The sequence below is a fragment of the Mustela lutreola genome, chromosome 1 (assembly GCF_030435805.1).
Source record: "Mustela lutreola isolate mMusLut2 chromosome 1, mMusLut2.pri, whole genome shotgun sequence".
In the NCBI taxonomy this organism is placed as follows: domain Eukaryota; kingdom Metazoa; phylum Chordata; class Mammalia; order Carnivora; family Mustelidae; genus Mustela; species Mustela lutreola.
In genome coordinates this window covers 102,943,588-102,969,987 of record NC_081290.1, presented here as the reverse complement: position 1 = coordinate 102,969,987, position 26,400 = coordinate 102,943,588, and the positions used below count along the sequence as shown (strand labels likewise).

General features: G+C 34.0%; 1 protein-coding gene and 1 long non-coding RNA gene across 3 annotated transcripts in view; one reads left to right on the top strand and one right to left on the bottom strand.

Moving 5' to 3' along the window:
- The window catches only part of TBCK (TBC1 domain containing kinase), a 211,745-nt gene that overhangs the window by 41,151 nt on the left and 144,194 nt on the right, over window positions 1-26,400 (bottom strand). For both annotated transcript variants that reach the window (XM_059171534.1, XM_059171529.1), the window contains exon 23: window positions 24,249-24,424. In XM_059171534.1, coding sequence (XP_059027517.1) covers window positions 24,249-24,424 — 176 coding nt within the window. The remainder of the gene's footprint in view (window positions 1-24,248; window positions 24,425-26,400) is intronic.
- Window positions 1-26,400, top strand: part of LOC131829607 (uncharacterized) — a 198,999-nt gene that overhangs the window by 48,578 nt on the left and 124,021 nt on the right. The window lies entirely within an intron of this gene.

Sequence of the window (26,400 nt, the reverse complement as noted above, 5' to 3'; positions counted from 1 at the left end):
TTCTTACAGTATTTCCATCCAAACATGAGCAAGGACTTTAAAATAAAATATCTCTGGCTTAAACTAAAGGTTTCTGATAGAACTGATACCCTTTACATTAGCAGAAATTATGACAGACCCCAGATTTAGAATGGACTCCAAAAGCTGAAACATAAAAAGACAAAGCTCAGGAGTCAAGAGTCATGGGTTATCTTTGCTTCCTACTGAATATCAGGACAACATGTTAAAAGACATTTGAAAATATTTTTAAGATAATATTTTAAATCAGAATGCATAACTGTATACAACGATGAAATTTATCTTTCAAGCCAAAAGATAATGAAATATTAGAAACACTGCCATTAAATCTAGGTGTAGGATAAAAATATTATCATCACTGTTGTTTAATACTGTTCTGGAGAATTAGGTGAAGTAATTAAATAACAGAAAGATAGAAGATGTATAAAATTGAAAGAGAGGTAAAATTATCATAATTTGCAGATGACATATAACTGGAAAACCTGACTAATAGAAAACTATTACAATGAGAGAACAATTCCGTTATCAAATAAATGATGATAATAGTGAAAACTTACAGGTGCTTACTATGTACAGCAATGTTCTACATATATTAACTCATTTAATCCTCTGAACAATTCTATATAGTATCATCATCTCTATTTTATGGACAGTAAGTAAACAGATCGCATAGCTGGTGTGGCAAAGGTGGGATTAAAAAAATTTGAAGCTGTATTCTTAATGACTACACCAAACCGTTTAAAAAAATCAGTACTGCCTGTAAAATCTTTCTACTGGTATTTAAAAAATAGCTAGAAAAGAGAATATAATGATAAAATATCCCAATTATCATAGCAACAGAAAGGTTAACACAGAAATAATTCTATCAGAAATAGGCAAGAAAACTTTAATATGCCACAGAGGACCTTCAAAATAAGACATGATGATATACCTTGTTTTTGTAAAAAATAAAACTCAATATCATATGCTAATTTTTCCTATTGTAATTTTAATTCAATGATAATATAAATATCAAAATGATTTTCCCCAACAAATCTGTGATATAATTATAACTTTAATAAACTTTTGGTACTAGAAAATAAATAACTTGAATGAAATGAATACAACTGAAAAAGGATTCAGAAATACACATAAATTCATGTGAGAACTACCATAAGGGCATTTAGAATCAATGGGAACCATTTATTCAAGTAAACAAACATGTTAGCAACCTTAGACTAATTCAAATATCTATTTGATAAGTATAAAAGTTTAAAGTCTATTAAATCAAATCTGTCTGGACTCTATTCTTTGCTAAGTATTTATTTTACTCAATTTCTGAACAATAATCTTTAAGTCAGATACATGTATTCTGGAATAATATCAGCTTAGCAGGGGTGTCTAGGTCCTCATTTTGGCTTTCGGGGGAATGAAGAAAGAAAGAACCTTTAGCAATGATTCTCTAGCAGAGGTGAGAATGCTGCAGATAAAAGCTGCCTTTTCTTTTTTCATTATGCATCTTAATTTCTTAAATTCTGTGTTAGCATCTGTATAAACTAGGTTAACAAGCTGAATTTTTAGTAGACTTACTTCTAATATGTCTTGTTTATTTATTTTGCATCTTTTATAGGATATCCTGGAAGAATAGCTAGGAAAAACAAGGACAATGATACTTTGGGATCATGAAAATGATCAGAATCACTGAATCCTGTATATAACAACTAGGCCTGTTGTTGCTAGCCTTTTGACAGAATTGTGCCAGAATCCATTTCTCTTTAAATGCCATGGAATGTCACTGATACATGAAATGACATCCTTGAACTTTGAGGTTGCATAAGAAAGACCTCAGTGCAGGACCCCAGATATTCATTAGCAAGTTGGAATTGTGCTATCTGTGCCCATCACTCTTCATGAAGAAAATATGTTCTATAGACTTACTGGTGGAAAAACTTTGCTACAGGAGCTGTCTCAAATCAATACTGAATTAAATCAGGCTGCAAAGGAATAAATACTGTCACCAGCGTACTTTCCAAGTAATTGCAATGTGGATATGTTAATGTGTCAAAGCATCGCCTGTCCCAATGTCTGTAGGGAACTGTGCCATTGTCTCAGATCAGATCAGCTGCCAGTTTGGGCCAATCCTAAGTGGGATACTCTACCCTATATCATAAGAATTGTTATTTTCACTAAAGGGGAGAATAATTCATATTTATTTTCTTTTGTGTTTCTCACCAAGAAATCCACCTCCAATACCCTCCTACTCACAACTTCCAAAGATCTCTCTTTTCCTTTTAAGAACCTTCCCCTCCACCCTGGCTCCTCAATCTTCCTTAACATAAGACACTCTAGAAATCTGTTAGTGTTCATTCAGTCATTGTATGGTTTTTTGTCAGGTTCTGGAATTTTTTTTTGTTCTTATTTCACTTGCTGTGTTTACAGGGCACTGCTCCATTCCCAACATGTGCATACTGAAATCTTGTGTGAACCGAAATCTCCACATCTGAGAGGTAGCATTTATTAATTTGATGATTTACTAATGAGGAGACAGAAGAATTTCTGTAACACAGAGGAAACAAATATCTTTAATATGTAACTATGAATTTTCATTTCCTGGGATAACTTTACAAAAAAAGGATAATAGTAAATGTTTAAAAATACAGTGACAAGAAATGTAATCATGTAAATATTTCAAGCTTCAGAGAGCTGCAGTGAAATAATCAGATTTTTTTAAATGAGAAAAATAGGAAGGGTCACCGAGAAAAAAAAAAACAATGATAAACATGCATCACTAATTTAGTTTCTTGACCTATAAATAAAGAATTATCCTTGAGTTATTTTATTACATCTATTCATTTATTCTGTTTCATTCTGTAAAACATTTGAGAGTTTGGTTCAGTTTACCCTTCTAAACAACCTAATACATGTTTTTATTCCTTCCTGATATATTATTTCCATCTGACAAAATAGTTTTCTGGTGTGCTGAATTAAATTACACCCAAAATTTGGAACCAATATACTATGGGAAAGGAAGTTTGGATAAACTGATAACAATCTTGCTAACTCTGGAATTAAGCTTGTCTTAAATAATACTTGAGACTGGAAAATGAACAGTATGGTTGTAATGGGGACAAGGCTGGGGCATTGCTGATCTTTCCCTTCATCTGAACTATGTAGTCTCAGGCACCTTACAGCATGCACCCTGTTAGTAAGCTGTTTTGAAAAGATGCAGTAAACACTACTAAGAAACAAAGAAAACTTCTAACTGCAGAGTCCTTAATGAATTAAGTCATCAAGTCCTTGGGATGTACTAGGTGCTCAGTAAGTGTTTACTGAATGAATTAAAACTTAGTCAAAAGTCTCTTAAAATGGAGAAGAAAAAAGGAAGAGTAAAATTAAAGTGTTTTTTAAAATTATTACTTTTGGTCTTGGCCTTTCCTTTATCCCTTCCAACCTTTCTCTTCGTTCTTTACATTTATTCTCTTGAAGAAAAACTGTTCATACTTTTCAGTTTTCAGAGCAGATAACATTTTGTAACTTTCAATTCCTGATGCTGTCCATGTTGTATTATTACAACTGTGTTTCTGTGTTTATGCTCATATATACTTATGTGGTGGTACTCTGTAATTATTACTTCAATCATGACACACTTTCTCAGTTGATTTAATAGGGTTTTCTTTTACTGATTTCAAGGGGGAAAAATACCAAAAAGTATTAGTAGGAAACATAAGGTTTTTGGGTCCTGGATCAATTTCTTACTCTACTTTATTTCCACATGAATGGCCTTTGAAATTTCACTGTTGTAGGTTAGTATCTCTGATTAGGAACTGCTTTCACATCGCTTCTCGGCCTTTTGGCTAAGATCAAGTGTAGGAACTGCTTTCACAAAGCAGAACAAGAAGGGGTGGAGGAGATAGACAGATTTTTAAGCAGTAAAGAAAACAAAAAGAGGCTAAAAGAATGAATAGGCTGAGATTGCGAAGTAATGAAAACAGTGGTGGTTTTGGTTCATGAAAGGTAAGTTAACTTGCCAAAGAGGTTAGACATAAATAACTAGAGCATAAGTAGAGTAATATAAAAAATACACAAAGAAATCAGTACAAAAAATAATACCATAACCACAAATATGAATGTTTTATCATAGATATTTTTTTCCCATTATGAATGAACATTCCTGTTTACCCTCAAAGTCATGAAAAAATTGTATGCATATACAAAAAATTGTATGCACATACAAAAAATTGTATGCACAAAGAATCACTTACGGACTTTAGTTAAAACAGATTCCAGGAGCCAACCTTCAGAGAAATTATTCAGTAGATATTTGTGAAGTCTCAAATATGTACTTTCAATAAGTATAGAGGGTTTTGGAGACCACTCTTCAGATATTTTGTATTATAGGAAATAGAGTAAAACACTGGTTAATTTGAGTTAACCTTTTGTTAATTCACTCAAAAAATAATGATTATTAGATAATAATAATGATCACTAATGATTATTTATTGATATACCAGGTATGACAGGCATTGGAGATATAGTATAGTCAAAAATAAGAGATAAGCATATAATATATAAATATGTAATTATAAATACAATGCATCCTATGAAGGAAAATTAGAATGCTTGATGAATAAGAAGCTGTGACTAAGCAATTGAGGGCTTTGTTCAACTGAGAGTTAACTGGTGTAAACTTATTTGTGGTAATTAATTCAACTAAATACACATATGTTGAGAACACAGCATTTCTCAGGCACTGAATTAGGTTCTGGGGGTTGAGAGATCAGTGGTTCTTTCCAGAACCAAGATGCCCTTCAATGGAGTAATGGATAGAGAAGATGTGGTCCATACATACAATGGAGTTTTATGCCTCCATAAGAAAGGATGAATGCCCAACTTTTATATCAACATGGCTGGGACTGGAAGAGATTATGCTAAGTGAAATAAGTCAGGCAGAGAGTCAATTATTATATGGTTTCATTTACTTGTGGAACATAAGGAATAACATGGAGGACATTGGGAGATGGAGAGGAGAAGTGAGTTGGGGGAAATCAGAGGGGGAGACAAACCATGAGAGACTGTGGACTCTGAGAGTCAAACTGAGGGTTTTGGAGGAAGCAGGGAAGCCTGGTGGTGGGTATTGTGGAGGGCATGTATTGCATGGAGCATGGGTGTGGTGCATAAACAATGAATCTTGGAACACTGAAAAAAAATGAAATTAAATTTTAAAAAAAGAATGAATGATTCTTTCCTCAATGTATCCATAAACTATTAGAGAAGAAAATATGTTATTATTTCATTAATTAAGAAGTTAACAATACATCAACCATATGCTAAGCAATGAAAACACAAAAATGAATAAGACACAGTCCTTACTCTTCAGGATTTCTTCTAAATAAAGAAAATGGGGGCGCCTGGGTGGCTCAGTGGGTTAAGCCTCTACCTTCGGCTCAGGTCATGATCCCAGGGGCCTGGGATTGAGTCCCGCATAGGGCTCTCTGCTCAGCAGGGAGCCTGCTTCTCCTCATCTCTCTCTCTGTCTGTCTCTCTGCCTATTTGTGATCTCTCTCTCTGTCAAATAAATAAATAAAATCTTTAAAAAATAAATAAAGAAAGAAAGAAAATGGAAGGCAAAAATAGAGAACTTAAGTAGAAGTATATATGTGCTATTCCTAGAACTAAAAGAAATCTAAAGCATAGAAAAATATGAGGGAACAATACTGATGGAAGAATGTAGCAAAGTTGGCAAGGGAAAGATCATGCAGGGCCTTGTAGCTAGGAGTCTTGGGAAAAATTTTGGTTAAAAAAGATTATGTTGAGGGTTGGGCAGAATCCAATACAGATGTGTCCTAAAAGGGAAATCAGAAATTTGGATTCACAGACATTCAGAGGGAAGCTGATGAGGGACAAGATGGCCATGTGACTGGAATGATGCATTTACAAGACAAGGAATACCAAGGGTTATTGGCAAATACTAGAAACTAATAGAGGCAAAGAAAGATTCTCCTCATGAGCCATCAGAGAGTACATGGATCTTCCAAAAACTTGATTTTGGATGTTTAGCCTCCAGAAGTGTGAGATGATGAATTACTATTGCTTTAAGTAAAATTAGTAGTAATAATAATAATAATAATAATAATAATAAAAAGATTATGCTAGTTTAAGCATGAAGAATAGAGAGGAACAAGAATGGATGTGGGAAATTATTGTAGGAAAGCAGGTAAAAGATGGGAAACTTGACTAAAATGATGTCATGAGAGATAGAAGTGAACAATATTTACGAATAGGGCTTTCTGACTGATTGCATTTGGAAGAAAAGGCAGGAGTCAAGTATGAATCTTGCTAATGACTTGAATAAGTGGGGGAATGATAATGGTGATTACTGGAGGAGGAGCAGCTTTGAGGGGAAAAAATTCAGTTTTGGACATGTTCAATTAGAGGTTACTTGTAAAACATCCAAGTGGAGTGTTGAGTAAGTACTGGATATGTGGGTCTTCTAGAGCTAATGAGAGAAGCTTGAGCTGGAGCTAAAAACTGGAAGCCATGATAACTACATGATATAAATATAAAATACTGTGTAATATTTTTCTTGTGTGGGAACAGAAGGAGGCCTACACAGAACCTGAGGAATGCCATATTTAATGACATAAATCAGAAATTTGGATTCACAGACAAATTTGGAGACAGTGAAAGATAATAACTAGAGATAATAGAAAGAAAACAAGGAGATTGGGCTGTATGAAAAAAACTCAGGAAAAATAATGTTTCAAAACTGGGAAGAGTTAATGGTCCTGGAGGTTCTTAAGAGATCAAGTAAGATCAGGACTGAAAAAAATAATTTGTGACTTCTGTCAGGGGGATGGAGAAGGTAGAGCACAAAGTGAAGTGAATATAAGAATAAGATAGGTGTTGGGGTACCTGGGTGGCTCAGTCGGTTAAGTGTCTGCCTTTAACTCAGGTTATGATCTCAGGGTCCTGGGCCTGAGCCCCACGTGGGGCTACCTGTTCAGTGAAGAGCCTGCCTCCCCTTCTCCCTCTGCTGCTTCCCCCCTCCTGCTTATCCTCTCTCTGAAATAAATAAAATCTTAAAAAAAAAAAAAGATAGGTGTCATTGAGGGTAAGATATATATATTTGGTGTGTCTATATAATTGAATAATTAAGCCATAAATAAAAAACTATTGAAGAATGGTGATATTCTTTATCTTTAGATCTACATGCATGTAATTGAGACAATAATATGATTAATCTTGCAATCATCATTCCTGTTTTAAGAATGTGAAGAATTTATCACCAAAGAATTTAAGAATTTGCCCAGGCATTTCAATTCAATGGTCAGGTATAAATAACTAATTGAATAATAACTGAATAAATCTGCTAATTTCCTGATAAACGGCAATCTCCTGGTAAATGGATTAAAATATAATGACATATTTTTATAAATTATAAACAGAAGATTAATTATATGTAAAGAAAACAACCATCTATACTATTAAATACTGAGGAATAACAAATAGCATAGATTTCAAAAACAGCAAGCCTTTATCCATTAAACTTTGTTTTCTTTAATATGATGGTAATAAATATAGTTTTTCCATGTAGTTTTAACCCAAACAGTCCTTGATGAAGTGTCAGATTCAGACAGACTACTCAATGTCAGTTGTTCACTTCCTTAACTTCAGAAACAAGTTCTCATTAGCTCTATTCAACTTGGAGGAGTTCTCTCTTTGACTAACAGAAATAAAACCTGACTTAGTTTAGAGAGAGATCAAAGAAATTCTCTCTCTAATGATTAGCTCTGCTTAGGGATGACTGTTTATATCAAGATTCTCTTTTAAACATTACAGACTTCAGAAAGCAAGAGCTGGTGGAATTATCGTCCTCTTAACCAACGAAGGCATTTCTTGCCAAAGAGTAAGAGCTTTCACTAACACCATTCTTCTCAGTATAAGGGGTCAAAATTAGTTAATATATAGAACTAATAAAATCAACTGCAGTTCCTAATATTAATAATATTAATATTATTGCAAGGATATAATATATATATATAATATAATGCAAGGATATGTTTCCCTTGCTTTGCCCTTTCTTTGATCTTCACTCTTCCTTCAGCAACTTTTATAGCTTTATTTTATAAATATGAAGTTATACGTTTTTCTCTATATTTATGACAGAGTAGAACACATTTTTGTATATATATATGTATATGGAACACAGCAGAGCCTTGGTAAATAATTCATCTCAGAATAAGTAAAGGAAAAAAAAAACATTCAGCTTGGCTCAACTATGCTTCACTTTCACTTGGGTGTACATCTTCAAGCATGGACACACTGAAAATAAAGATCAGAGAACAACTAAAGAATGAAATTTGCTCTTTTAAAATGTAGCCTAGGGAAAGGATAAGAAGAGGTTGGTAAAGTATAACAATAATTACATAAATTATCTATATACCCCCCAAATTATCCATATACCCTACAGAGATTTTGGTGTTGAGAGACAGAAGTTTTGTTACAAATTGAAAATCACTATCTCTATCTCTATATCTATATAACCTCTACTAGAAGAGAAAATAATTATCGAGATTAACTTTCATAGCTTATATCACAAAAATTTTCCCCCAATAAAGAAAATTTTTAATTTAATGCAGAGTATATATCTTCCAAACTTAAACTTCCCTTGAGTGTGTAATTTTCTATTCCTTTCCCACTGTTCTCCCCATCCCAATCCTTATAGTTTAAGCTTATTTTCAATATAACTTGTCATTAATCCATCTATCTTCTACCTACTAGTTCATTTATCTATTATAAGTAGGAGTTTCAAAATAGATTGTTTTAATAAATTCATTTCATTCTATTCATCAGTTATATACCTTTATATACATACCTTTATACAAATACATATATACATATATATATGTGTGTGCATATATATGCATATATATATATTTTTTTTTACACATAAATCTATCTACCTATGTATTTTTTAAATTAAGCTGTGGTTGGAAATGTGAAACAGAATCTTAGCTATTTAAGGAAAAGTTGATGGGAAAGACATTGGCACTAGATGAAATGATTCTTTTGGCAATTCTTTAGTATTTTCCAGATCAAAATAGTTTTAAAACTAAGAAGTAAAGGTCAAAGTGAAATCTTAAACTTAAATTACTGAGATAAAACTGCCAGAAAGATTCCATCCTTGGAGAGCCAGTCTCCATCTCCCTCACTCCTCATACTGTTTGTAGTGACTTCTAAATATAAAGTGATTGTAATAAAGCTAGCATAGCTGAGCAGAAATGAAATACCAGGACATCTTTTCTTTTGTACATATTATTTAGATATAGAAGACTGTCCTAAAATTCTTGAGGATTTTCCAAAGTTGAAACCTTTAATCTTTAATTATTAAACATGTAATAATAATTGTTACCACTTTTGAGTGCTAATTACATATTAGACACTGAATAAGGTACTTTACATATATCATTCTTGAAACAATTCTGCAAGGTAGGAATTATTGTAATTATGCCTGCTTTTGCAAACAGGAAACTAGAGCAGTTATAAAGATTATAAGATTATAAAACCAAAGGAGCAGGGTGAAATTTAAAACCAAGTCCATGTAACAGCATACTTTTTCTACTACAATGGGTCTGCTTCAGGGAATATATATGATAGATGCATGTATAAATGTTAATTAGAATTCTCCTCTCCTCTCATAGTTGTCTTCAAGCTTCCATTCTACTAGTCAGAGTGCAGCTTATGTTTCAATTTTAAAAAGCCATTTTTTATCTGTTTAGAATTTGATATGGATATATAGTATATAAATCAGAATTATGATTATCCTAAATGTAGTGAATATGCTTTTATAGTACATGCATACATTCTTTTTTGGTATCTGCTTTTTATTATATTAAACATTTAAATATGAACCAAGAAGACTCCAAATAAATAGAAGGACAGAAAAAGGGGAAAAAATTTCAGATAAAATATAAAAAAAATTATTTTGAAAAAAGAATTCTATAAATATAAAATTCTGACAAAACAGATATTTTAAAAGAGAATTCTGATAAATGAGTATGGTATTTAAATGGATAATTTTAAGAAAACCATAAAGTTACAAAAATTGACTTAAGAAGAATGATCAAATATCTCCCTAATTAAAAAACAATAGACTCAGATAGACAAGTTTTACTCAGTCTATAAGAAACAGATAATTCCTCTTATACAAACTGATTGGACACCAGAAAAATGGAATGAGAAATACAATCTGTTTTCTTTTTTAAAGATTTTATTTATTTGAGAGAGAAAGTACACAAGTGGGGGAAGGGGCAGAGGAGGAGGAAGAGGGAGAAGCAGACTCCCTACTTAGCAGGAGGTCTGCTTGGGCTTGATCCCAGAACCCTGGGATCATGACCTGAGCCAAAGGCAGGTGCTTAACCCACTGGGCCACCCAGGTACCCCAGAGAAATACAAGAAAAGACTGACAAAGATATACAGAAAGATTGACAAGGACAGATAAGAAAATTATAAATTTATTTCACCTATGAACGCAGATGCAGAAATTCACTATTAGCAAATACTAGCGAATCAAATATAGTCAGTATTTCTTTTTTTGTAGTGACCTAGAAGAGTTGATCTCAGGACTGCAAGGACCACTTAATATCAGAAATTTTAATAATGTCAAACATTATCATATTAAAGGAGGAAAATATATGATCCTAATCAATCCTTACCAGTTGAATAAGCATTTGATAAAATTCAACACTCATTCATGATAATCATTCTACTAAGAGAAAAAGAAAGGGAAAAATTTCTATGTAAAAAATTACCCATCACCAAAATAGAGAATTTATCAAATACATCAAACCTAGTAGTGAAACTAGAAGCATTTTCATTAAATTTAGGTACCAACAAATTTATCCACTTTCCCAACTTCTAGTTTACTTTATACTACGGGTCTTGTCCAATGCAATAAGACAAAAAAAAAAATTAAAGAAGTAATCATAAAAATAGTAACTAGAAAGATATTTTAAATATATTGATATGATTGCATTAGCTTCATAAACATGCAAGAGAATCCACAATCTATTAAATTTAAAGAGAGAATCAAGTTCAAAATACTTGGTGTTTGCTCAAAGGAGTTGAAAACTTTTGTCTACACAAAAATTGCTCAGGAATGTTAATGAAGCTTTATCTATAATTGCTAACATTTAGAAGAAATAAGATATCCCTCAGTAGGTAAATGATTAAAAAACTGGTATATCCAAACAATGAATCCTTATTCAGCATTAAAAAAAGAGCTATCAAGACATGAAAAGACAGAGGAAACCTAAATATATATTATCAAGTAAAAAATCAATCTGAGAAGTCTATACACTGTATTTCCAACTCTCTGACATACTAGAAAAGGAAAAACTATGGAAATAGTAAACAGATCTGTGTTCCCAGTGTTTGGGAGAGAGGACAGGATGAATAGGTAGACCACACTGAATTTTTAGGGCTGTGGAACTACTCTGTATACCAAAATGGTGCATACATGTCATTATTTATTTGTTCAAACCCAGATAATGTATACCACCAAGAGTGAACCTTATGTAACCTATGGACTTCAAGTGATACTAATTATTGTCAATGTAGGTTTATCAGTTGTACAAATGCATCACTCTGTGGTGGATGTTGATAATGGGTGAGGCTATGCATGTGTGGGAGCAGGGAGCATGTGGGAAATCTCTGAGCTTATTGCTCAATTTTGCTGTAAACCTAAAACTGTTCTAAAAGATAAAGTCTTTTAAAAACAGAAGGTCAAACAAGTTTTCTATCTATGAAATGAATCTTAAATACATAATAATAATCTCTCTATTATACCAGTAATAACCAACTAGAAAACACAATATTCTAAAAGATATTATGCATAAAAATAATAATGTATTTATTCTTTGTTATAGACAACTAATAATTACTAAATCCACATGTTCAAATTAATTTCTACCTTCTAACCTGCTCCTCCTATGGTCTTCTTTAATTAGTAAATGAAAACCCCAAAACACCATCTTTCTAGCCTAGGCCTAAAACTTTGGACTTATCCTTGATTCCTCTCCTTTATACCTCACATTCAATCAGTCAGCAGCATCTTTTAGATTTCTTTTCAAAATATATCTACTTCTCATCACCTCCACTGTTAGACTCTTGGATCAAACCACCATACCGTCTCTCCTTAGTCTCTGTTTTGCCTTTGTCCTTCTGTAGTATCCTTTCCATGTAGCAGACAAAATAATCCTTTCACATGTAAGTCAGATCATGTCCTTACTCTGCTCAAAATCTTACAACAGCTTCTCATTATTATTTGGCATAAAGTTAAAGTCTTAAGGTTTATACAAGATCTTACCCATTGACATCTCTTTATATTATCACTTTCTACTCCCTCCTTACTCATCCCATTCTATACATAGCCTCCGTCCTGGTCCCCTATAAAGTATGCTACCATTGTTGCACTTGCAAGATGGAACATATTTCCTCAAGAAATCTATACAAATCACTCTCTCAATTTTTTTAGGTTCTCTTCTTTAATGTCTCATTATTAGCTAGACCTTCTTTAAGTCCCTCACATAAAATAGTAATTCTTCTTTAATATTCTCTCAACTCCTCCTCCTTGGCATACTCTATCTCCCTTATAACTCTTTATTTTCCTCAGTGGCACCTATTCTCAAGTAACACGTGAGTGTTTATTTATTTATTTATTGTCTGTATATCCTCCATTAAATGGAAATTCTATGAGGGCAGGTATTTTTTTTAACTCCATTGCTATATTCCCAGCAACTACAATAATATCTGTTTTGTAGTATGTATTCAAAAATAATATTAAAATATAATATATTGGTTTTTATGTCATTTATTATATCTTCCTTTATGGTTGAAACACATAAAAAAGGAATAAAATAAATTCTAAACAAAGGTGAACTAAAACTTGAATATTCTTCAGATAGAACATTTCATGTAAATAAGGTAGTATATTTTTCTCTTTTCTTTCTCAGTATTGCTCTTGAAGGAGATAACATATCTGATTTGAGAGTACATACAAAAGTTTGTTTTGCATCACAAAGCTTTAGCAAATTGACTTACCATCATTGGGAATACAAAAAGGAATTTGGGTTTAGTCAGATTGAGCTATTAAACCATTTAAACAAAAATTTCATTTCACTGAAGAATGTAGGGGAAGGGATTTATTTAAACTTCCTCAAGATTAAAAAAAAGGAACTTTTCTTAGTAAAATTTTACTTTATCACAAAATGAAAGTATCATATTTTTTTAACTGCTAATATTCATATCTGACCTTTAAAAATCAACTCTCCCAAAAACTTTGTTTCATTCAAGAATTAGAATGCAGTAGACAAATAGCATAGAATATGGTAGACATCAGTAAGAATGGCAGAATAAAAATCTCATAAAAACTGCTCCTCCAGAAAAACAATGAGGCAACTGGCAAAGATAATCAAAATAAATGTTTTCAGAAATAGGGAAATTAAAAAAAACTATAGCTATGTGAGGAGTGCGCATTTAAGAGAAATATCTGAATCTTAGTAAGAATGTGAGCTTTGTTTTAATTTGCCCTATTCTAATTTCACTCTTCTCAGCTCCACAGTCACCTTGAAAACCAGGAGTTCCATAAACGAGCAGGCTAGCAACATCTGGAAGAGGCAAAATGTTTTAGATGTTTAGAAGCACCATTTCAAGGAACTGTGATTATTTGGCCTGTCTGCCAGTTCCCTAAAAACCTTTCTTCACCATACTTATCTTCACTGGATCTGATTCAGAGCTGTCTTAAGCAGCCTTTTTTGTCAAAAACAGTCAGCAGTAACTGTTTAACATTGCAGCTGTCTGCGGGGGCCATAACCATAAAAACTGGGGTAGATAAGTTAACAATAAAAGTTAAAAATTAAGGTTAAAAGCTGAAGAAGGCAACGTCCACATGGGGCTTTAAAAACTCTGACATGTTCCTGGAAATTTAGAAGGCTATCCACTCATATGTAAAACTGTTTGCATTCTCTAGGAAGATCTGAGAAAGCCTTAATCTCTCATCTTTGGCTAACCTCAAGGCTCTAAGCAAGTAGGAAGCAAAGGCTAAGGCAAAGTAGACTGTTGCCTGAATATTAAATATGTGCCCCAACATGCATACACAGCTCATCACCAAAGGTTGGAAGACTTACTGAGTACAGAAACTTAAGGTTATCTCTGTCTAAAAATTAGATGACCATTAAGATGACTAAGCAGGGATCAGAGTTGACAGAGAATACAAACTATACAGGTTTAGTTCAGAAAAGTCATTAAACAAACACCAACAATAATGACCACCATCATAACAAACAGCAACAAAAACCCTTGTGATGGGGGCAGAATCTGATTTCCAAAGTTGCCACATTATATTCTTTAAAGCGTAAAGTTTTCAACCAAAACAAGTATGAGATGTTTGCCTTATTAGACAAAGACTCCAAATCAGCTCCTTTAAATATGTTAAAAAACCTAAAAGAACCACATCTAAAGAAATTAAGGAAAAATGTCTCATCAAATACAGTATATTATCAAAGACAATTAATGAAAATGAACCAAATAGAAATTATGGAGTGGAAAAGTACAATAAATACAATAAAGTGAAAAATTCACTAGAGGGGCTTAAAAGCAGATATGAGCCAGCAGAAGAATGATCAGTGAACAAGAAGATCAGTTGAGTGAAATTATCCAGTTTAAAGAGCAGAAAGAAAAAAGAATGTATAAAAATGAACAGAGCCTAAGCAATCTGGGACACCATCAATCACAGCAATAAGTAGATAATGAGAATCCCAGAAGAAGAGAAGAGAAAGGGAGAGGAAAAAAATATCTGAAGAAATAATGGGTGAAAACTTTAAAAATCCACTGTAAAACAATCTACACATCCAAGAAATTTAATTAACTCCAACTAGGATAAAGAAAAAAAATCCATATTTAGACACACTATGATCAAACTGTCAAAAATCAAAGACAGAGAATCCTGAAAGTTGCAAGAGAACAACAACTCATAAATTGGACATCATCAAAATTAAAAACTATGTGCTTCAAAGGACATTATCATAAAAGTAGATAATGCATAGAATGGAAAATAATAAGTACAAATCATTTCTCTGATAAGGGAACCTGTATAAAGAATATGTAAAAAAATTCTACAATTCAACAATTAAAGATAACTCAATTAAATAATGGGCAAAGGATGTAGTCAGACATTTTTGCAAAGAAGATATACAAATGATTAATAAATGTATGAAAAAATGTACAACATGATTAGGGAAATGCTAATCAAAAGCACAATGACATGCCACTTCAACATGCACTACGATGGCCATGATACAAAAGAGTGACAGGTATTGGCAACATGAGGAGAAACTGGAACCCTCATACACTGCTAAGGGGAAGGTAATATAGTACAGGCACTTCACAGAACAATTTTTCAGTTCTTCAAAAAGTTGAAAACAGAATTAGCATAATGACCCAGAAAATCTACTCCTAAGTATATATTTAAAGAACTGAAAACAAGTACTAAAATACTTACACAAATGAATGTTTGCAGCAGTATTATTCATAATAGCTAACAAGCAGAAATAAACCAAATATCCATTAACTAATAAACTGTTAAATAAAATGTAGTATATCTACACAAAGTAATATTATTCAGCCATAAGTCTTCTAGAACAACCCTTAGCTGATAAGTGAGTTTTTGTACCAAAATCCACTAGGTAGTAATAACATTTGGTTGTTTGGTAGTAATAATATCTGGTGATAGAACATTTCCATCGTTTAAGAATTTATTTCTCCTTGTAAGGCCTCATCTACTTTTGGGAAACTATAATGTAAATATTTATTTACTAGTGTAGGTTCTTATTCTAGTTTTGTTTCTTAAGATGTTCAAAATATCTTACCATTTTTCATGTATCAGCTTTCCTATTTACCATCAATATTTCTGCAGGGACTGCAATTACTAAAATTATATTCAACTACAGAGTCATGTTCATAACTATCTTTAATAAATACAATTTGATCATAATGGGATAATGAGAAAATGTGCATGCCCTCATATTTTGGTAACATGAAAAATCATGGAAAGAATAAAGGGGTGAAAATTGCAAATTCTTGCAAAAACATCTAGTTTCAAAAAAATCTAGCAGCATAATCTATTGTTTTACATATATAAGAGAAAATTTGAAAAAGTTTTATCATTACAAGTTAGAGCCTATCCTATTAAATTGAAGATATCTAAAGCACAAACTCTCTCTCTCTCTCTCTCTCTCTCTCTCTATATATATATATATATATATATATTTATATATTAAATTTCCATATATATGGACATTTAATTTCATGGAAAATATTATAGTTGATATATTGATTAGTCAACTCATATTTATAAAACCAAGTATTTAGAAAGAATAAATAATGTTAAAAAACAAACTGAGGGTTGCTGGGGGGAGGGGGTTTGGGAGAAGGGGGTGGGATTATGGACATTGGGGAGGGTATGTGCTTTGGTGAGTGCTGTGAAGTGTGTAAACCTGGTGGTTCACAGACCTGTACCCCTGGGGATAAAAATATATGTTTATAAAAAATAAAAAATTATATTAAAAAAAAAAAACCTGACTGGCAGAGATTTTCAAAACGCATTTTTTTTTTTTTTTTTTTTTTGGTCAATCAGCACTCAGTAAGTATATATTCTTATTCTTATGTATTAAGAACTCTGAGAGAGAAGAGTCCAAGATGACAGAGGAGTAAGAGAACTTAGTTTAGTCTGATCCTAGGAATTCAGCTAGATAGCTATCATTCTGAACACCTGCAAACTCAACTGGAGATTTAAGAAAAGAATTGCTGCAATTCTACAAATAGAAAAGCAACACACTTTTTGCAAGGTAGGAGGTGCAGAGAAATGAATCTGAGGTGATATATGGAAAAATAAATTGTAAACTGGGGGAGAGAGCCTCCATAAGCTGACTCTCTGGAAAGTGATATAGTGATATAACAGTGGAGCACAAAATCAGAACGTTTAGAAGTCTACTCCAGTGAGGGACATCCTTGTGCCTGAACGGCTCTCAGGTGGCCAAGCAGGGTGGAATCGTAGGTGGGACAGTGTGGTCTCAGGACTGCCAGGGTCACAGAAAGAATGTGGGTGCCTGACAGCAGCAGAGTTCCCAGGCACTGGGGTGGGGAAGCCGTCTCCAATCAGCAAGTCTAGGAGTGGCCTTTCAGCTTGGTGTTGCCATAAACCAGGAACCATGGCCTTGTCAGGTGACCATTCGCCTAGCAGGTGACCCCAAAATGGCAGAACCATGGGGTGACACCCTGCACTCCCCCAGGAGCAGCAGTGTGTATGTGTGCCACAGAAGTCTACAGGATTTGGAGGCTCTAAGTGGGATTGTGTGTCTGAGTTGGAAGCACTTGGTCACAGGCTGGGTGAGCACAAAGTATGGATGGAAACTAGGGAGACAGGAGTGATTGACTGCTTTTCCCTGAGGACTCACTGAGGAGTAGGGAGCATGACTTTTTATCCTGGGAATAGGGAGGTAGCCATTTTCATTCTTATCCTCTAAAGTGGGGTGTTAAGTCTTCAAGGAATAAAAGCCATATAGAGCAATCAGAGCTGCTTACTTAGCCTGAGCCCCTGGGAAGGGCAGTACAATTTTGCCCAGTCAAAGACACCAGAGAATCCGCATAACAGCCTCACTTGCCTGACCCAAAGATCAGCAAGAATATCCTACTAAGACTAAGTTTACTGGTCATACAGAACTACAAAACTCCAGAGTTGCAGGAAAATAGTATATAGAACTCATGTCTTTTTTTTTTTTTTTCTCATGATTCTTTAGTCTCAATTTTAATTTTTTTCTCTTTCCTTTTCAACCAATTTCTTATTTTATCAACTCTTTTTTTATGTCTTAATTTTTCATTTTTATAGTTATGTTATATCCTTTCATTGTATTTAATTTTATTTTTGTACATATATTTTTCTTCCTTTACAATCTTGGCAACTAGTTTTCTAACAAACAGACCAAATACGATCTAGTGCATTTCTCTGCTCTGTTCACCTGTTTGATTATATTCTCTCTCTCTTTTTAATTTTAATTTTTTTTTTTTTTAAGTTTTGGGTCTCTTCTGATTTTGTAGAGTATATTTCTCTGGGGACCTTGTTGTCATTTTAGTATTTTGTTCCCCTGTTCATCTATTCTCTGGACAGAATGACACGATGGAAACACTCACCTCAAAAAAGAGAACAAGAGGCAATACTGACTATTAGAGTTCTAATCACCATGGATAGGAGTAAGATGTCAGAACTAGAGCTTAGAATAATGATTATAAAGATACTAGTTGGGCTTGAAAAAGCATAGAAGACACCAGAGAATCCATTTCTGGAAAAGTCAAAAAACCTAAAATCTAATCAAGTTGAAATCACAAAGGCTATTAATGAGATGCAATAAAAAAATGGAGGCTCTACTTCCCTATAACCCTGCAATTGCACTACTGGGTATTTACCCCAAAGATACAGATGTAGTGAAGAGAAGGGCCATCTGTACCCCAATGTTCATAGCAGCAGGCCACAGTTGCCAAGCTGTGGAAAGAACCAAGATGCCCTTCAAACAGAAGAATGGATAAGGAAGATGTTGTCCTTATCATCTAAGGAATATTATGCCTCCATCAAAGGGATGAATACCCATCAACATGGATGGGACTGGAAGAGATTTTGCTGAGTGAAATAAGTCAAGCAGAGAGAATCAATTCTATGGTTTCACTTATTTGTGGAGCATAAGAAATAACACAGAGGACATGGTGAGATGGAGAGGAGAAGGGGGTTGGGGAAAATTGGTGGGGGAGGGCAACCATGAGAGACTATGGACTCTGAAAAACAATCTGAGGGGTTTGAAGGGACGGGGGAGGGAGGTTGGGTGAGCCTGGTGTTGGGTATTATGGAGGGCACATATTGCATGGAACACTGGGTGTGGTACATAAACAGTGAATTCTAGTACACTGAAAGTAAATTAAAAAAAAAGTTGACCATATAATTGTGGGTTTATTTCTGGGCTTTCTCTTCTGTTCTGTTGATCTATGTGCCTGTTTTTATGCTACTACCATACTCTTACTCTTGATTATTATAGCTTTGTAATATGACATAAAGTCTGAAATTGTGAGACCTCCAGTTTTTATCTTTTTCAAGATCACTTTGGCTCTTTGGGGTCTTTTTTTGGTTCCATATAAATTTGGGGATTGTGTGTTCTAGTTCTGTGAGAAATGATGTTGATGTTTTGATAGGGATTGCATAATCTGTAGATTGCTTTTGGTGGTATAGACATTTTAACCATATTTGTTCTCAGATCACAATCCTGGGATCCTGGGATCCAGCCCCTCAGTGGGGAGCCTGCTTCTCCCTCTCTCTCTCTGTCACCCCCCCCCCACTTGTGTGTACTCTCTTTCTCTCTCTGTCAAATAAGTAAATAAAATCTTAAACAAATTAAAAAAAAATACTTATCCCCTCCACCCAAATGCAGGCTCTAACTGCTAGGATAAATGAAGAAAGAATTGGTGATGTAGAAGACAAAATGATGGAGTAAAAGAAATTGAGAAAAAGAGAGATAAATACTACTGGGGAGATTATCTTTGACAGATAAGTGATACCATAAAGCAAAACAATATTAGAATTATAGGGGTCCCAAAACAAGAGGAAAGAGAGAGAGAGAAGCAGAAAGTATACTGGAGCCAATTGTAACTGAGAACTTCCATAATCTGGGGAAGGAAACAAACATTCAAGTCCAGGAGGCACAGAGAATCCCCCTCAAAATCAATAAAAATAGGTGAAAACCTCAACATATATAGTAAAGCTTGCAAATCTCAGGGACTAAGAAAATCCTGAAAGCAGCTTGGGACAAGAGGTCTATAACCTACAGGGGTAGAAACATCAGACTGGCAGAAGACCTATTCCCAGAGACCTGGTAGTCCAGAAAGCACTGCCATGGTATATTAGGGGTGTTAACCGAGAAAAATATGTAGCCCAGAATGCTTTATCCAGTATGGCTGTCATTCAAAATAGAAGGAGAGATAAAGGACAAACAGAAACCAAAATAATTTGTGGTCACTAAACCAGACTTGAAAGAAATATTAAAGGGGATCCTTTATGCAAAGAGAGCCCAAAAGTAACACAGACAAGAGAGGAACAGAGACAATATACAGAAGCAGTAACTTTACAGGCAATACAATGGCATAATTTATATCTTTCAATAGTTACTCTGAATGTAAATGTACTATATGTTCCAATCAAAAGACATGGGTATCAGATTTGATAAAAAAGCAAGACCCATCGAAATGCTATCTGTAAGAGACTCATTTTAGACCCAAACACATATTCAGATTGAAAGTCAGGGGGAGGAAAATAATATGCTAATGAACATCAATAAAAAAATTTGGGGTAGCAATCTTTATCTCAGACAAATTAGATTTGAAACCAAAGACTGTAATAAGAGATGAGGAAGGACACAATATCATAATTAAAGGGTTTATCCAACAAGAAAATCTAATAATTGTAAATCTTTATGCACCGAAGATGGGAACAGCCAATTATATAAACCAATTAATAACAAAATTAAAGAAACACATTGATAATACAGTAATAGTAGGGGACTTTAACACTACACCCACTGCAATGGACAGATCATCTAAGAAGAAGATCAACAAGGAAACAAGGGCTTTGGATAACACACTAGACTAAATGAACTTCACAGATATATTCAGACATTCTATCCTAAAACAACAGAATACACATTCTTCTCAAGTGTACATGGAACATGATCCAGAATAAATCACATATTAACTCACAAATCAGGTCTCATCTGGTACCAAAAGACTGGGATCATTCTTTACATATTTTCAGACCACAATGCTTTGAAACTGGAACTCATTCACAAGAGAAAATTTGGAAAGAACTCAAATCCATGGAGGTTAAAGAGCATCCCACTAAAGAATGAAAGGGTCAACCAGGAAGTTAAAGAAGAATTTTTAAAAAGTCATGGAAAGAAATGAAAATGAAAAAACAACTGTTCAAAATCTTTGGGATGCAGCAAAGGTGGTCCTAAGAGGAAAGTATATAGTAATACAAGCCTTTTTCAAGAACCAAGAAAGGGCTCAAATATGCATCCTAACCTTACACCTAAAGGAGCTGGAGAAAAACAGCCAATAAAGCCTAAACCCAGCAGAAGAAGAGACATAATAAAGATCAGAACAGAAATAAATGAGATAGAAACTAAAAGAACAGTAGAACAGATCAACAAAACTAGGAGTTGGTTCTTTGATGAAAGAATTAATAAGTTTGATAAAACCCTGGCCAGACTTATCAAAAAGAAAAGAGAAAGGACCCAAATTAATAAAATCATGTGAAAGAGGAGAGATTTCTTCTTCCAAGAAATACAAGCAATTATATGAACATATTATGAGGAAGTATATGCCAACAAATTAGGCAATCTGGAAGAAATGGATACATTCCTAGCAACATATAAACTACCAAAAGTGAAACAGAAAACAAAGAAACAAACAAACAAACAAACCCAGAAAACCTGAACAAACCCATAACCAATAAGGAAACCGAAGCAGTAATTAAAAATCTCCTAATGAGAGTCCAGGGCCTGATGGCTTCCCAGAGGAATCACATATTCTTCTGAAGCTGTTTCAAAAAAACAGAAATGAAAGGAAACTTCCTCTTTCTACGAGGCCAGCATTTCCTTGATCCCCAAATCAGACAAAACGCCACCCAAAAGGAGGATAACAAACCAATATCCCTGATGAATATGGATGCTAAAATTCTCACCAAGACACTAATCAATAGGATCCAACATTACATTAAAAGGATTATTTACCAAGACCAACTGGGGTTTATTCCTGGGCTGTGAGGATGTTCAACATCTGTGAATTAATCAATGGGATACACTACATTAAGAAAAGAAAAGACAAGAACTATATAATCATCTCAACAGATATAGAAAAAGCATTTGTTGTGGCTCCTGGGTGGTTCAGTTGCTTAGGTGGCTGCCTTCAGCTTGAGTTGTGAACCCTGGGTCCTGGGATTGAGCCCCATGTTGATCTTTCTGCTCAGTGGAGAGCCTGTTTTTCCCTCTCCCTCTGCTTGCCACTCTGCCTACTTGTGCTATATACCTCTCTGTCAAATAAATAAATCAAATCTCTCACAGTGCTAGAACAAACAATCCTTAAATTTGTATGGAACCAGAAAAGACCCCAAATAGCCAAAGCAATCTTGAAAAAGAAAACCAAAGCTGGTGGCATCATCATTCTGGACTTCAAGCTCTGCTACAAAGCTGTAATCATCAAGACAGTATGGTACTGGCACAAAAATAGACACAAAGATCAATGGAACAGAACAGAGAACATAGAAATGGGCCCTCAATTCTATGATCAACTAGCAGGAAAGATAGTTTGACAAAGCAAGAAAGAATACCCAATGGAAAAGACAGTCTGTTCAACAAATGGTATTTGGAAAATTGGGCAGTCATGCACAGAAGAATGAAACTGGACCATTTCCCTACACCATACACAAAAATAGACTCAAAGTGGATGAAATACCTCAATGTGAGACAGGAATCCATCAAAATCCTAAAGAAGAACACAGGCAACAAACTCTGTAACCTTGCCCACAGCAACTTCTTGCTAGACATGTTTCCAAAGATAAGGGCAACAAAGGCAAAAAATGAACTATTGGGACTTCAGCAAGATAAAAAGCTTTTGCACAGCAAAAGAAACAGTCGATAAAACCAAAAGACAACCAACAAAATAGGAGAAGATATTTGCAAATGACACATCAGATAAAGGTCTACAATCTGAGAAACAAACTTGGGGGGGGGGGTTGGGTGAACATGGTGGTGGGTATTATGGAGGGCATGTATTGCATGGAGCACTGAGTGTGGTGCATAAACAAAGAATTTTGGAACACTAAAAAAAAATTTAATAAATTAAAAAAAAAAAGAACTTATCAAACTCAACACCCAAAGAACAAGTAATCCAATCAAGAAATGGGCGAAAGACATGAACAAATATTTTTTCATAGAAGACATGAAAAAAATGCTCAACATTAGTCGGCATCAGGGAAATACAAATCAAAACCACAATGAAATGCCATCTCACACCAGTAGGAATGGCTAAAGTTAACAAGTCAGGAAATGACAGATACTGACAAGCATGCAGAGAAAGGGGACCCCTCTCACACTGTTGGTAGGAATGCAAGCTGGTACAGCCACTCTGGAAAACAATATTGAGGTTCCTCAAAAAGTTGAAAATAGAGGTACCCTATGACCCAGCAATTGCACTACTGGGTATTTACCTCAAAGATACAAATGTCTGATCTGAAGGGGCACCTGTACCCCAATGTTTATAGCAGCAATGTCCACAATAGCCAAACTATGGAAAGAGCTCAGATGACCATTGACAGATGAATGGATAAAGAAGTTGTGGTATATATAGAGAATGGAATACTACTCAGCTATCAAAAAATGAAATCTTGCCATTTGCAGTAACACAGATGGAACTAGAGGGATTTCTGCTAAGTGAAATAAGTAAATCAGCAAAAGACAATTAGTATATGCTCTCACTTATATGTGGAATTTAAGAAACAAAACAGGATCAATGGGGTAGGGAGGGAAAAATAAGACATAATCAGAGAGGGGAATGGAGAGTTGGAATAACTGGATGGTGAGCATTACGGAGGGCATGTGATGTAATGAGTACTGGGTATTATACGAAACTAATGAATCACTGAACTCTACCTCTTAAACTAATAAAATACTGTGTTAATTAATTTAAATTAAAAAATTGAGAGACAAAAAATGATAAAATAAGTGTAAGAAAAGATGTCTTTATTTATTTATTTGAGAGGGACAGAGAAAGAATGAGCACAGGAGCAGGAGAGGGGCAGAGGGAGCAGCAGACTCCACCTGCTCCTCTCCCCTAGCAGGGAACCTAACTTGGGTCTTGATCCCAGGACCCTGGGACAAAATGTGAAGCTTGCTACCTGAGGGAATATATCAAACAATATTCTTAACTGTAAAACTAAATAGACATAAAGGTTTTCTAAAGTTGCATAAATATAATCATATATTAGAAAATAGTTAAAAAGACATAAGTGATAACATTATTATGAGCAAAAATTATGCTACACTACATTTTTAACAACTGTCTGCCTTCAGAGTTTATAAATTAAATCTGTAGATACTTACCAAATCTGTTTTTGGAGGATCTGGACACTCAGTGGAGAAAAAAGGTGTCGAACTTCTGACTCCACTGCTATCAGGAACTGGCTTTGGAGGTTGAGCATGCTGTCTGTAAGTAGCACTTTTAGGAGTCCAGCAGAATAGGTTGATTGATTCCCGTACACAGCGTTCAATGTCAATTTCTAGATAGGGATTTTTTTTTTAAAAAGCAAACCTTTAGAATTTGAATTGGTATGTTCATTAAAAAACACAATCTCCTAAATGCATGTATCCAATATGGCTAAAGATGTCAGTGAAAATATAGTACAGATATTAATCAGCATATATGATTATAATGGTGGGAGTATTTTATGTTATTATATACCTTCAGATATATATACATTTATATATGTGAATATATACATATATTTTTATGTGTATTTTGTTATCATCTACATATATACACATATATACATATACACAGTAGACATGTTTGGATTGTTCAGTATATCATTATTTAAACATCATGGAATATAACACATCTTATTTAAGAATCTGCCTCATTTACTCTGATAGTAGTCTATTTTTTCAAAGTAGAATAGATATTGGGGAATTCACTTTAGAAAAATTCTAATTAATATGGTTAAGACAAAAATTTGAAGCTAAAGTGAGAAAACCCATTTAAAACAAAGTTGATCCATTTAACACTGTTAATTTCCAAAGGAAGAATTTCAGACCATAGGTTTTGCATCTGCAGGGCTTAACTCAGTCTGACAAATCTGTCACCCAGTAAAAGCTTGGTCAAGTCAATGACCCAGATCACAGGTTGTAGTTCAGTCGTTAAATCACTAGCAATAGAAAAGCCAGTTGTATCTGCTTCCAAAACACCCTACCAATACCATAAAAGGTTTACAGTGAATCTTGAGAATTTACTGGCATCACCTCAATTTTACCCTGAAGATCAGTACTGGCAGATACCCCATTCTCATTCACTTGACTCATGTCACCTATCTATCTCAAAATCCTTCCAAAGTCCTTTATCATAACCAAAATATTATGCAAAAAGTATTTTGTAAACTACATCAAAATAGCAATTATTCTTAAAAAGTCATCTGTTATCTTAAGGCACTACTTTTTTTTATTTTGCATTATAATTTTGATTAATGCATTATGAATAAATCATGTACCCTAGATTATGGTTTCTTGGGTTTGATTCCAAGCTCCATGAAGAACTTTGTGATTCTGAAAAAAATAACTTCTCTAAATCCTGATTTATCCTCATACATTACTATCGTATCTCTCAGAAAGAGCGAACTATTTCCAAAATAATAAAATACATCTCATATTTCATTTGGGCCAGAATAGGTGGAAAATACATCTCTCCTGAAGACTTCTGTTCTTTTGCTCTAATGCTTCCAAGATCTAGTGAACAGCTGTTGTCCTGGCACTTCTCTTTACTAGCATCCAATTCCCTTTGGCTCTCCCTGTATTTGATCCCTAATTTGAGAGACAAGACATTATTTACTCCTTGATTTACTCCATCACTTTGGTGATTTACTCAATCACATTTTCCAGCAGCTTCTATGAAAGCATGTGCAGAAACCAAATTATTTTGAAATCTCCTTGTCTTTTAAAATATTTATTCTGCCTTTGACTAAGAGTCAGAGTAGGCATAGCATTCTAGGGTTGAATTCTTTCAGTTTAGAGTTAGGCAAAAATAGTACTTCATTGTTTTCTGAGAAGGCTGATATGATTCTCAGTTGAAATCATTTGTATGTGATTTTCCTATTTTCTGTAAGCTTTTAGGATCCCCGATGTTATAAAATTTCATAATGATATATGTAAATATGTTACTTCATTATGCAAGGTATTTGGTAGTCCTTTTGTAATCCTCCACCTAACAAAGTTCTTGCTTGATGTCTGCAGTAATTTGTTTTTTTCCTCTTCTCTCTTATTAAAAAAAAAAAATTCTGAACATCCTGAATTTATTTTCTAATAATTTTGCATTTTCTTTACTTTTCATCTGTATTTTTGTTTTACTTTCTGAGATTTTTCCTAAACTTTATCATCTAACTCTTATTAGAAAGCTCACTGCATTTCCAGTCAATTCCAGTAAATCTTTTTTGTTCTTTGTTACTTAAAAAAAAAATCTGATTTGTCACAGTTGCAATAACTTCTC